Source organism: Oncorhynchus mykiss, chromosome 6 (assembly GCF_057628025.1).
Source record: "Oncorhynchus mykiss isolate SJ-2025 chromosome 6, ASM5762802v1, whole genome shotgun sequence".
NCBI lineage: Eukaryota > Metazoa > Chordata > Actinopteri > Salmoniformes > Salmonidae > Oncorhynchus > Oncorhynchus mykiss.
This window is the reverse complement of record NC_143027.1, coordinates 81,509,506-81,523,032: the sequence shown is the minus strand read 5'-3', so window position 1 is coordinate 81,523,032 and position 13,527 is coordinate 81,509,506. Positions and strand designations below refer to the sequence as shown.

General features: G+C 45.4%; 1 protein-coding gene across 9 annotated transcripts in view; it reads right to left on the bottom strand.

Moving 5' to 3' along the window:
* Positions 1–285: 285 nt before the first annotated feature.
* Positions 286–13,527, bottom strand: part of LOC110526974 (inositol hexakisphosphate and diphosphoinositol-pentakisphosphate kinase 1) — a 51,828-nt gene continuing 38,586 nt past the window's right edge. For 3 of the 9 annotated variants that reach the window (XM_090239056.1, XM_090239055.1, XM_090239059.1), the window contains 4 exons: positions 8,751–8,930; positions 5,413–5,550; positions 5,106–5,219; positions 286–4,438 (listed from right to left, as the gene is read on the bottom strand). In XM_090239056.1, coding sequence (XP_090095182.1) covers positions 3,798–4,438; positions 5,106–5,219; positions 5,413–5,550; positions 8,751–8,930 — 1,073 coding nt within the window. In that variant the 3' untranslated portion in view covers positions 286–3,797. Of the gene's footprint in view, positions 4,439–5,083; positions 5,220–5,412; positions 5,551–8,750; positions 8,931–10,040; positions 10,098–13,527 lie in introns of all 9 variants that reach the window. The other 6 variants (XM_090239062.1, XM_090239060.1, XM_090239061.1 and 3 more) reach the window with 4 other exon arrangements.

Here is a 13,527-nt window from a genome sequence, read left to right as displayed (position 1 = left end):
AATCACAATTTAGATGACATTTTTATGAATATATGATTTGAGCTATGTTATCTAGACAAAAGCATTGTCAATGTAAACCATATTGTTATCTGCTGGTAAAGGGTTGCTATGTACTGCAAGTACAATCCACCATACTGTCTTTTGGTTGCTGTGGAATCGTTGTGTACCGGCCAGATGCTCACAAATATAAAACAGGAAAAGCCTGGTTATATGAAAAGGCCAGTCATTCCTCAGACAGCCATGTACTCACATGCCATGCAAGTCAAATCCACACAGAGGGAGAAATATCATTTCACAGGACATTTTATTCAGAACATCATTGAGAGAAATAAAGCTGCATTTGTAGAAACCATAGAGCCGATTACCCCACACAGCAAATAGCATAGAAATTAAAGCAGAGTGCGTTTTCTCAGCTGAATCTTTTAAGTTAAAAGGCTGAAATCACTGAGAGCTCCAAAAGCATTTAAGTGCATTTTTCATTCGTAAAGCCTTCATGAAGAGTTTAGAAGTGCATAGCAGCTAAACAGGGAATTCTTCATTATGCTATTTCATTTTATCTACTCACTTTCCATCTCCTTCAAAAAGTTGACTCAAAATGAATCACACTTTCCAAACCAAACAGATATAGCATTTCAGTGTAGTTTAGCATCCTGAATTGCAGATGAAAGTTGCAAACACTTTACAACAGACAACACTAACCACTACTGTAGGCCAGAGACACAGACCAGAGGTATTACACACAATCAGATATAGTTTCATTGTTTAGATTTTGACACATCTGTACATGTCCACTGAAACAATGACAGATTACAGTGTTAATGTTGCTTCTATGCAGCAGCAGTGTTGTTCATTCTTTGACTGACATGAAATTGTGTTACGTGACAGAAATAATCATCTCTACAGTACATCACAATACGACTGTACCAACCCCAATAGTCAAATACAGAATCTCATTTACTCTCTCTCTCACACACACACACACAGATAACAGTCCACAGGCCCTGCAACAAAAACTGTCTAACGCAATGGAACCACAGAGAACCATCCAAAAATACCCCGACCTCCTTTGTTCAGTGAAAAAAAAAGATTGCTTAATACAGTAATGTTTGAGGTGATCTTTTACAAAAATATACAGTTGCTATGATACAAGTTAAAACTGTTAATAAATCTGATGGCTCTGCATTAAAAATATCACCTCACTAGGAGTCATTCAAAGTTAAATATAGGTCTCTCCTCATATGGTTTCTATATGATTACTTATATTAAAGTGGTAGTTAAGGTTTAAGGAATTTGGCAAAAAAAAAAAGCAGTGCACAAGTTGTGATCGAATCAAACGTGGATTATTTTTTACAGTCAGTAGAGTACTGCTCCCTCCTATGCAGGTCCTTCAGGGGCTAGGGGAAGTGACTAGGGGCTAGGGGAAGTGACTAGGGGCTACAGGGATAGTAGCCTGGTGCTCCAGTCCGTTTGTGCTTTAGCCAACTCCTGTGTGTTTGCGTTCATTGTCGTGACAACATGTATGGCTTGACAACAATAGAAGAGCTAGCTACAGCACATAGATGTAAGATCTTCATTTGATCACGATGTTGCAGGAGAACTTTCCTGCAATGCAGGAAATGTAAATTGTGTAGTGTATTTGATGTTTAAAAGGGATTCTGAAGTTTGTGATTTCCACCTAAAATGTATCAAATGACTCCTTACAAAAATGTCCATTAATAATAATCTACATTTCCAGTTCCTGCAGGATGATTTTCCTGCTGTAGCAAACTGGTTCAAATTAAGATCCTACATCTGTGCAGTGGGGGACCAGGCTCGGATGAGTATATTGAATCTCAAAAGAGGAAACGGAAATAATAAATCTCACCACACATGTAGTGGAGATCTTCTTTACCCCTAAGAAAAGACCTCAGCTGCTAGTCAGGAGTTTCTAAGGCCTGTTCACTTGATTGGCACAAGGTGTGGAGCGCTGCTTGGTCGGGTGCAGCGCAAGAACAGAGTAACAAGAAAGAGCCTACCGTGGCTATTGTTGGCTCGATGCAATACAGTTGTGGCGCATATCAAGTGAACAGACCTTTACGGTGTTACAGACCATCACAGGGAGAGGAGAGCCTAGAATAGGAGAACTGGGGAGACACACAGGGTGACATCTTCTGTTTGATGAAATGTCACAGACCAGTCATGTGGTGCATTTATCATTTCAATGTGTGACAAGACCATGATTTCAATATACTGCAATAAAGTTGCCAACTGAAAATGCATTTCAAAACGACTTGATGACATTTTGACATGTACATTTCCCAGCAGGAAAAATAAATGTATTACTCACACTACTTGAAATGAGATGTCTCTCAAACCATCTTATTTTACAATGTCCATGAGTTGGTGGACATGCTGCAATTCTAGCTATAGTAAACGGTATGTATGTAGCGATGTACATGATGCAATATGCGAGCCCACCTGTCAAATTGAAATGTTGTTTCAGTTATTTTTGGCGAGATCTCCACAATGGTGTACACTGAGGGCTGTTCAGTGGATAGAAGATGGTGCACACTGAGGGCTGTTCAGTGGATAGAAGATGGTGTACACTGAGGGCTGTTCAGTGGATAGAAGATGGTGTACACTGAGGGCTGTTCAGTGGATAGAAGATGGTGCACACTGAGGGCTGTTCAGTGGATAGAAGATGGTGCACACTGAGGGCTGTTCAGTGGATAGAAGATGGTGTACACTGAGGGCTGTTCAGTGGATAGAAGATGGTGTACACTGAGGGCTGTTCAGTGGATAGAAGATGGTGCACACTGAGGGCTGTTCAGTGGATAGAAGATGGTGCACACTGAGGGCTGTTCAGTGGATAGAAGATGGGGCACACTGAGGGCTGTTCAGTGGATAGAAGATGGTGCACACTGAGGGCTGTTCAGTGGATAGAAGATGGTGCACACTGAGGGCTGTTCAGTGGATAGAAGATGGGGCACACTGAGGGCTGTTCAGTGGATAGAAGATGGGGCACACTGAGGGCTGTTCAGTGGATAGAAGATGGGGCACACTGAGGGCTGTTCAGTGGATAGAAGATGGGGCACACTGAGGGCTGTTCAGTGGATAGAAGATGGGGCACACTGAGGGCTGTTCAGTGGATAGAAGATGGGGCACACTGAGGGCTGTTCAGTGGATAGAAGATGGGGCACACTGAGGGCTGTTCAGTGGATAGAAGATGGGGCACACTGAGGGCTGTTCAGTGGATAGAAGATGTCACCCATTATAGACTGTTTACACCAGCAACAAAGGTTCACTTCAGAACAAGTGGCTTTCTATCGGACACAGGGACAAAAACATCCATACATGACAGTCATGATAAGGATGTTGTACTGTACTCTGTGGTAGTTCTATGGTCACACTGAGTTCTCCTACAACGGCTGGTTCACAGACAGCTGTGGGATAGGGACTGGGGTCGTGTTCATTATGTAACGGAAATGGAAAATGCGCGTATCTTAATGGACAAGTCAAAGGAAGTACTCTCCCTTTTTCTCAGTTTCTGTGCCTCATGAACACGACCAGGGTAGAGAAGCACTAAGAAGCAGCAGCCCGATCCACTATTCACCAGACATAAGTTACAAGCCACAGGGCCTTGGTCTAAGACTAGGTCACTAGAATGCTCCACTGGGGGTTCACCATATGGAACTGGCAGAGGAGAGTTTTTGAAGGGCTTCCTGGAAGCCTCCTTCCAGCCCCCTAGAAGTTCTACCTTACTTCCTTCTAGCCTCTTAGAAGACCTAGGCTCCTTCTCTGGTTCTCTGAGCCCCCACCTAGGGCTCTGACGCGTGAGGGGCTCCCACTTCCAGTGACGTCCCAGGATGGGGGAGGCTCCCCGTGCTGCCCCTCCACATCTCCACTGTCTCCTGGGTGTCAAAGAACTCATCAGGCCCCTCTGGGGACTGGGGCGTCTGTGCGCTGGATCCTGCCTCACTGCCGCTCTCTCTGAGCTCCAGGAGCACCGGGAGAGAACCGGGGAGGTATCCATCCAAAAGGCCCAGAGAGAGGTCTGCCAGGGGGGAAGATGACGGGCTCAATTGGCTGAGGTCTGGAACTTCACCGCAAGTGGCCTCAGTTGAAGCAGGGGACTCGCCTGGCTCCTCTTGCCTTGATTCAGAGTTTCCACTCAGGGGCAGGTGGCTGGGGGTGGCTGGTGCCTCAGGATTGTCTTCTGGGGGTGTCTGGCAGGGGGTGGTCGGGTCCTCCATGGGGCTGGTGGGATTGGAGAATTTGGGGGTTTGGGGGCCAGCAGTAGAGGCTTGCTGAACTGTGTTGTGATGGCAGGAGTGGATCTCCTCGCTGTTCTCGGGGGTGAAGGGCGTCTTGTCGCTGAAGCTAAAATGGGGGGAGGCGTCTGCCGTGGTGGGGGAGGAGGGGCCAGCGCTGGACACTGTACTGGATGGACCGCTGCTGTCTGCAGAGACCAAACAAATGATCAATTAATCAATGTACCAAGCAATCAGTCATCTATCAATTCAATTATGTTTACTAAGGTAATGTTAATCATATTGAAATTGTGGCTAATAGGTTACAATTGAGTGCAGGGAAAGACATGACCAGAGAGGAAAGAACTGTGAGCTAGTTAGCACATAAAAAAGCCAAACCTACCCACCGCTAAGGAAAATGGTACCTGGGGATTTCACTTAGAACAAAACCACCATTAAAACACAGAACGTTTCTGTCCTTGATCACACCTCTGAAAATCAGGAAATAAGTGGTTTACAGAAGAGGATAGAAGACAGCGGTGGGAGAGGGTTGGAAACCCAGATAGTCAACACAGGCTGTGGTGGGCCACTGTAGTAGTAAATCACTTTAAATAGCCCACAGACAGTGGAGTCTAGGGATACTGTGGTAGGCAATTACATGTAAGCTTTAAAATGAGAAATTTCAAGTCCAACTTCTAATAAACACTTTTTGGAATGTACATGTACACACACCAGAATAAGACCTACTGACAGTCATTTGATGCTAGATACCAACCCAAATCAACACTCTCAAATACTCCATTGCAACTCTAAAAACAACTTAACCGGTCAAACTAAAAAGGTAAATGAATTACATGAAAGAGAATGGACACTCACACCAGGGAGGTCTGTCAGAGCGCTGTCGGGGGGATACGGAGGAGGAGAGGACTCTCTGAGGCATGTAGGAGTCCACCGACGGCTGGTTCTGAGAGTCAAACATGGCCGACAGAGCTGTGAGGAGAGAGGAGAGCGGTTGACACAGGACTGTGAGGAGGAGAGCGGTTGACACAGGACTGTGAGGAGGAGAGCGGTTGACACAGGACTGTGATCCAGTAAGCGTTTCATTAACCAGTGATATCTTATATCTGTCAAGTCAAGACATTTCCATGTGGTTTTCCTGTGTGTGTGTGTAACAGTCCATTACCTCTTGTGGTCCTGGAGTGGGCATCTCCACCAGTCTCACACACGGCGGTGATGAACTCATCCACCTGCTTGAGGGACAGCGAGTTGTGCAACGTCTCCAGTGGGTAGATGGAGGGCACCATGGAGCAGCCTTCAAAGCCTGCAGTCAGAGAGGGGAAAGACCCAGGCCCGCAGCCCCACCATCCTTCAGTCAGACTGGGCTAGGAGAGGTGGTTAGAGGGGTCTCTGGAGCAGGCAGGACCACTACTACAGCCAAAACCACCTCCCCAGTCCCCAAGGCCAGTCACTCACCCTACTGCAGTCATCACCGGCCGTCCTAGTTCTTTGTTCCAGCCCTGCACTATCATCAGCTGATCACAAAGAGTTCCATTTGCTTGTTAGTACTGGGCTGGAACCAAAGCCTGCACACCGGGTAACTCTCTGGAACTAGAGGTGGAAGGTGAACACTGCCCTAATATTATGGTGTATTTCTGCTACGGTTGGTTTCCACACAAACAATACTGGGGGCAGACACTGGACATGTCTGATTCATGTAACCACATACAGGAGGAGTCAGAAGTTTGGACACACCTTATTCCAGGGTTTTTCATTTTTTACATTGTAGAATAATAGTGAAGACATTAAAACTATGAAATAACACATATGGGATCATGTAGCAACCAAAAAAGTGTTGAACAAATTAAAATGTATTTTATGTTTGAGATTCTTCAAAGTAGCCACTCTTTGTCTTGATGACAACTTTGCACACTCTTGGCATTCTGCCAACCAGATTCATGAGGTAGTCACCTGGAATGCATTTCAATTAACAGGTGTGCCTTGTTAAAAAGTTCATTTGTGGAATTTCTTTCCTTCTTAACGCATTTGAGCCAATCAGTTGTTTTGTGACAAGGTAGGAGAGGTATACAGAAGATAGCCCTATTTGGCAAAAGACCAATTCCATATTATGGCAAGAACAGCTCAAATAAGCAAAGAGAAACAGAAAAGAAGAAAGAAAAAGAAGAAAGAAAAGACAGTCCCCATCGTTACCTTAAGACATGAAGGCCAGTCAAAGCGGAAAATTTCAAGAACTTAGAAAGTTTCTTCAAGTGCTGTCGCAAAAACCACCAAGCACTATGGTGAAACTGGTTCTCATGAGGACCGCCACAGGAAAGGAAGATCCAGAGTTACCTCTACTGCAGAGGATAAGTTCATAAGAGTTACCAGGCTCCGAAATTGCAGCCCAAATAAATGCTTCACATAGTTCAAGTAACAGACACATCTCAACATTGACTGTTCAGAGGTGACTGCGTGAATCAGGCCTTCATGGTCGAATTGCTGCAAAGAAACCACTACTAATGGACACCAATAATAATAATAATAATAATAATAATAATAATAATAATAATAATAATAATAATAATAAGAGACTTGCTTGGGACAAGAAACACAAGCAATAGACATTAGACCAGTGGAAATATGCCCTTTGGTCTGATGAGTCCAAATTTAAGATTTTTGGTTCTAACCGCAGTGTCTTTGTGAGAAGCAGATTAGGTGAACAGATGATCCCTGCATGTGTGGTTCCCACTGTGAAGCATGGAGGAGGTGGTGTGGGTTGCTTTACTTGTGACACTGTCTGTGATAAATGTAGAATTCAAGGTACACTTAACCAGCATGGCTACCACAGCATTCTGCAGCGACATCTGGTTTGCGCTTAGTGGGACTATAATTTGTTTTTCAACAGGACAATGACCCAGGCCACACCTCCGGGCTGTGTAGGGGCTATTTAACCAAGAAAGAGAGTGATGAAGTGCTGCATCAGATGACCTGGCCTCCACAACCCCCCAACCTCAAACCAATTGAGATGGTTTGGGATGAGTTGGACAGCAGAATAAAGAAAAACCCTTGAATGAGTAGGTGTGTTCAAACTTTTGACTGCTACTGTACAAGACACATCTCATTCAAGACGACTGTACAACACAAAAAGCATCCCTTACCCCAGGACACTAACAGGAGAGTAAAGATGCGATCACACGGCACTACGTGAGTATTAATCATGGCTCAGCTATATAGGTGGGTTTCCTACCCAAGTCTCTGAAGAAGGCCCCCAAAGCCGACGTATGTCCCATAAATAAATACATACTCAGATCAATGCAGACACAGAGCGCTCCTTTTTATATATTGTCACCTGCTGAAGTGTCCTGGGGTAAGAAAAGCTATTTGGGATTTTCCAGTCCCTCAGTCGAGCACTCGATTCCCTTTTTTGTCCAGGCTGGGTTGAAGCGAGTTTGGGTACGCTTTCTGTCTACTGTACAACACATTTTTATCCATTGTAGTGGACACACGACTCGAACCATATCCAGGAAGCAGGACAGACATGCACGCTGTCTTTCACACTACTGCACCGACCCCAACTGTACTGGTTTGAATATTTTCTTCACTGTCTTTTTCGGCCACTATGGTGGATGTGTAACCAGGGCAGTACAGTTCAGCTCGACTCAGTAGTGTGAAACGGGTCTTATTGACAGTCAGTAAAGCACCGGAACACTTCAGATCATACAGCCCAAGGTGTCTACAAAGCATCAAATCAGTCCAGTTGATAGACCATCCATTCACTGTTCACTGCAATCCGTGTACATTTCACATCAATCGCGAAAAACAGTTTACAACCAAGTTCACTCTATTGGATAGAAAAGCATTAACCAAAGTCTACACCAACCAGACAGGGATGCCGTTACTATGCAAAATTGAACTGCCACACGGTTTGAGTATGTTGTATCAGGAACATCCTAGTGGGCAAAACTGGTTGAACTAATGTCATTATAACCAGAAACTAGTTGATATGTAATTGCCATTTTCTAGTAATACCTCGGTAGTTGTTTAATCTCAGACAAGTGATCTAGTCACAGGCTGTGCAGTTTTATACAACACAATGGGTTTAATTTCAGACAAACAGCATCTGACAACATCCATCCACTAGCTCAGCTACATTCCAAACTGCAGCCAGGTCCTGGTTCAAAAGATCTACGTTGGCAACAGTCACTCAAATTAAGACCATTAGCACTAAAAAGAAGCAAGATCAAATAAGAACTGAACTGCAGGGAGGAAATAAGATTCAGTTAAGATAACTAATGCAAGACACCTGAAAAAGCCAAACCACACCAATGACAAGCCGCTCTCCCAAAAGTCTCAGGCAAGCATGCGTCAAACAAACCCCCGAAGGCAAAGCGGCAAAAGTCAACTGCGGCGGCAGTAACTAGCAGCACACCAGTACCAAACCAAACCTCAGATCTGCAAGCAGTACAGCAGAGGGTTTAAAGGGCATAGGAGGGCAGGGGGTTGAAGAGGGGCTGGGGGGCTGACCGTAGAAGTACTCTAGGGGGTCTTGGCCAGAGATGAGCCAGTTACGGAAGAGGCGGAGGTGGTAGGAGCACTGGTTGAGGTGGTGGGCCAGCGCCCCGTCCAGAGAGAGAGGGCGGCACAGGCTGGCATCAGTGGAGAAGCGCCTCAACAGCTGGGCCACGTGGTGCTCCTCCAAGGGCTCTGGGGAAGGAGGAACAGGAGGAGAGAGGATAGGACGGATGGAGCAGGGGAGGCGGAGATGGAAGGAGGAGGGGAGGCAGAGGATGACCATAAAGGATGAGGGAAGAAGATGAGAGGAATAGGAGGATAGAAAGTAGAGGGGGAAGAGAGGAATAGGAGGATAGAAAGTAGAGGGGGAAGAGAGGAAAGAAGGACAGTAAGGGGGGGGGTAAAATTAGGAGAGGGAGTGGATGAATGACACAGCAGAGGTAATGGGGGGGAAGGACAAAGAAGAGGTATCACCCATTGTGTGGACAGAGGGGGAGACTGGCAGGAGGGGGAGAGGTATCACCCATTGTGCGGACAGAAAGGAGTGACTGGGAGGGAGGAGAGGTATCACCCATTGTGTGGACAGAGATGGGTGACTTGGAGGTACAGTAAATTACTGCTATTTCTAACAGCCAACCTTCTCCTGTCAACCATTCCATTCCTCCATGCTCTGGACCAGCTACCAGAAATGGCAAAAAGCTTCAAGCAACATTCAGCAGACCCCATCCAACCCAATCATCCCACAGGTTTGCACAAAGACCTCAGCAAAATCTGCTCCATCCAACTGTCCCCAGCATTGACAGAGAGAAACGCCTCAAACTCCAAAAGACAGAATAGCGTATCACATGGCTCCACTGCAATCTCATCTTGGTTACGGAAAAAGCTCTGGGATACAATCTATAGGTTTAGAAGACAGAAAAACAAATCCAATGAAAATCCACAGAGGAAATGTCAATATTGCGTTTGTATTTAATGCATTTCATTTTTTAACAGCATTGACTAGTTTCAAGTTGAGAGACCACATAGGAGCATTTGTGATAGAACTGAAGATGTTCAAAACGCTGAGACGTGGAGCGACACATGCTTAGATATGTCAAATATGTTTGTGTCATTGTGAATACATTCAAATCCTAGAGAGAAAAGAACTCAATCTGGTGTCCAATAAAAACACACTACACGAAAGCGGTCCAGCGTGCATAGCGTTTTCTGCCGTGTCACAATCATTTTGTACAATCAATCCTGTTTGACAGGTTGCATAAAGCTGCAGTTGGATGTAAACCTTAGCCTCATTCATTACTGTACCTGACACAGGCCACCACAGAGGGGGAACAGCCACAGCACACGTGTCATCCTGTGTCCCTATCAAAGTCAATATATACACACAGTTGTGAATTGACATGCTTCAAGTTGCTTAAAATGAAATGACTGTCATTAAAAAAATCCCATAAAAGCAATTAGGTGCTGTGTTCATGTACTGGAATTACATTTTAGGGCCCTCATTTATAAACGTTTGGTATGCACAAAATATACCCCGAAATATGAGTGAGAGTTTTCCTTACCTCCCCGCAAACTTTAGGCCATGCATACACACATTTTCTAGTGGTTGTATAGCAAGCAGACAAGTATTTTGTGCAAATACAGGATATGATGACGCTCTTATCCAAAAAACTACTAAAAAACTGGAAAATATAACAAGAGGCAGACATTTTCCATTAGTGAAAAGAGCAGAAAATCTTTTTTTATTTTTGGAATCCAAAACAAAAATCGGACATAGGAATGCATTTCTTTTTTATAACCATTGCAGAATATATTCCTCACCTTTTCTGGCTGTGATGGGTTCCTATTCCCTAAGTAGCCATAAAACAAAGGACCACGGCCATCTCTCATTGAACTGGACTGAATATCCTAGTAGTCCTAAACAGACAGACTATGTACAGTATTTCAACTTCTGCTTTGAGATCCCATAGGCAGCGCAGTATATAATACACAGTCCAAATGAACAGGTGGTCTTCTCCAGAACCTGCTACTCTCCAGAAGTGGCTCTGCTCTCCAGCAGCGTTGGCTCCAATGGTGGCAGTTACCCATGTACACCTGTCCCTAACCAACATCCCCTACAGTCAGTGGCAAAGTACACCTGTCCCTAACCAACATCCCTACAGTCAGAATACTGGACCCCACAGGCAGTTACCAAAGTACAACCTGTCCCTAACCAACATCCCCTACAGTCAGAATACTGGACCCCACAGGCAGTGGCAAAGTACACCTGTCCCTAACCAACATCCCCTACAGTCAGAATACTGGACACCACAGGCAGTGGCAAAGTACACCTGTCCCTAACCAACATCCCCTACAGTCAGAATACTGGACCCCACAGGCAGTGGCAAAGTACACCTGTCCCTAACCAACATCCCTACAGTCAGAATACTGGACCCCACAGGCAGTGGCAAAGTACACCTGTCCCTAACCAACATCCCTACAGTCAGAATACTGGACCCCACAGGCAGTGGCAAAGTACACCTGTCCCTAACCAACATCCCCTACAGTCAGAATACTGGACCCCACAGGCAGTGGCAAAGTACACCTGTCCCTAACCAACATCCCCTACAGTCAGAATACTGGACCCCACAGGCAGTGGCAAAGTACACCTGTCCCTAACCAACATCCCTACAGTCAGAATACTGGACCCCACAGGCAGTGGTAAAGTACACCTGTCCCTAACCAACATCCCCTACAGTCAGAATACTGGACCCCACAGGCAGTTACCCAAGTACACCTGTCCCTAACCAACATCCCTACAGTCAGAATACTGGACCCCACAGGCAGTGGCAAAGTACACCTGTCCCTAACCAACATCCCTACAGTCAGAATACTGGACCCCACAGGCAGTTACCCAAGTACACCTGTCCCTAACCAACATCCCTACAGTCAGAATACTGGACCCCACAGGCAGTTACCCAAGTACACCTGTCCCTAACCAACATCCCCTACAGTCAGAATACTGGACCCCACAGGCAGTGGCAAAGTACACCTGTCCCTAACCAACATCCCTACAGTCAGAATACTGGACCCCACAGGCAGTGGCAAAGTACACCTGTCCCTAACCAACATCCCCTACAGTCAGAATACTGGACCCCACAGGCAGTGGCAAAGTACACCTGTCCCTAACCAACATCCCTACAGTCAGAATACTGGAACCCACAGGCAGTTACCCAAGTACACCTGTCCCTAACCAACATCCCTACAGTCAGAATACTGGACCCCACAGGCAGTGGCAAAGTACACCTGTCCCTAACCAACATCCCTACAGTCAGAATACTGGACCCCACAGGCAGTGGCAAAGTACACCTGTCCCAAACCAACATCCCTACAGTCAGAATACTGGACCCCACAGGCAGTTACCCAAGTACACCTGTCCCTAACCAACATCCCTACAGTCAGAATACTGGACCCCACAGGCAGTGGCAAAGTACACCTGTCCCTAACCAACATCCCTACAGTCAGAATACTGGACCCCACAGGCAGTGGCCAAGTACACCTGTCCCTAACCAACATCCCTACAGTCAGAATACTGGACCCCACAGGCAGTGGCAAAGTACACCTGTCCCTAACCAACATCCCTACAGTCAGAATACTGGACCCCACAGGCAGTGGCAAAGTACACCTGTCCCTAACCAACATCCCTACAGTCAGAATACTGGACCCCAGAGTGTGAAGTGTGCTCAGAGCAGGTAATCTACTGTTTTCATGTGTCAATCTAATTATCATTTTTCAGCATTGGACATGGAGTTCCTCCTGACTGCAACGAATGCAAGACCGTAAATACAAGCCTTAATTCCAGGTGTGTTATATTAGGGTTGGAATGAAAACCTACAGCAGGGTTGGAGAGCCCTGCAGTATACACTACATAGACCCTCTGAAATATACAGTTGATACACAGCAGTCTGTTTTGTGTTGTAGTTGCCTGTGTGGCTTATTTGGTAGAGCATGGTGCCTGGAGTGTGGGTTTGATTCTTCCTGGGGGTACTTGCACAAAAAATTATGCACACTTTGGATAAAGGAGCTTCCAAAATTTATCTTGAAAACCAGTTCTTCCTTGACAGTGTTGCAAAGAAAATGTCTAAACCCCTCCAATATAATGATCATGTTTAAACGTTCACTACATAGCTTGTAGACCCAACCAGGAGGAACATATTTTCAGAAAACAGAAGAGTGATTAGAATTCTCGTTTTCTGTTTAAAAACATTTGACTTCTGTTTGGTGCCCACTACCCAGTGAATATAACCGGTGTCTCAAGGAAAGTGTTCAAAAGCCCAAGGTACTGAAAAAGGTCCTGGAAAACAATGAGCTAGGTATTTCAATCAAAACACATTGGTCATATGCAGATTCATCCATATCATGACAACCATACCTGGTACAAAACAAAAAACTAAAAAACCACATGAACCCTTTCCCCGTTTAGCAGTAACCGCCAATCGTTCTGTCCCAGTCAAGACAGTTTATTCAGTTATCCAGTCACCTATTCAAAAGTGTAGGGTATAAGTTGTAGCTTAGGTTGCCAATGCAGAATATTACATGAGAATAGTGGGGACTGAAGTCACAAGAAACAGGGGAAGGGTTAGGAGTTGGTGAGGGTTTTTGGTTGGTGTTTTCAAGAGATGGTTTCAATACACATCGTCAACATAAATAATAGATGTGTGTGTGTATACACACACACACACACACTTCACTGACAAACTTTGAATCATTAGGTGAGGGTGACCATGTTGTAACAAAGAGAATGTGGGGTAGT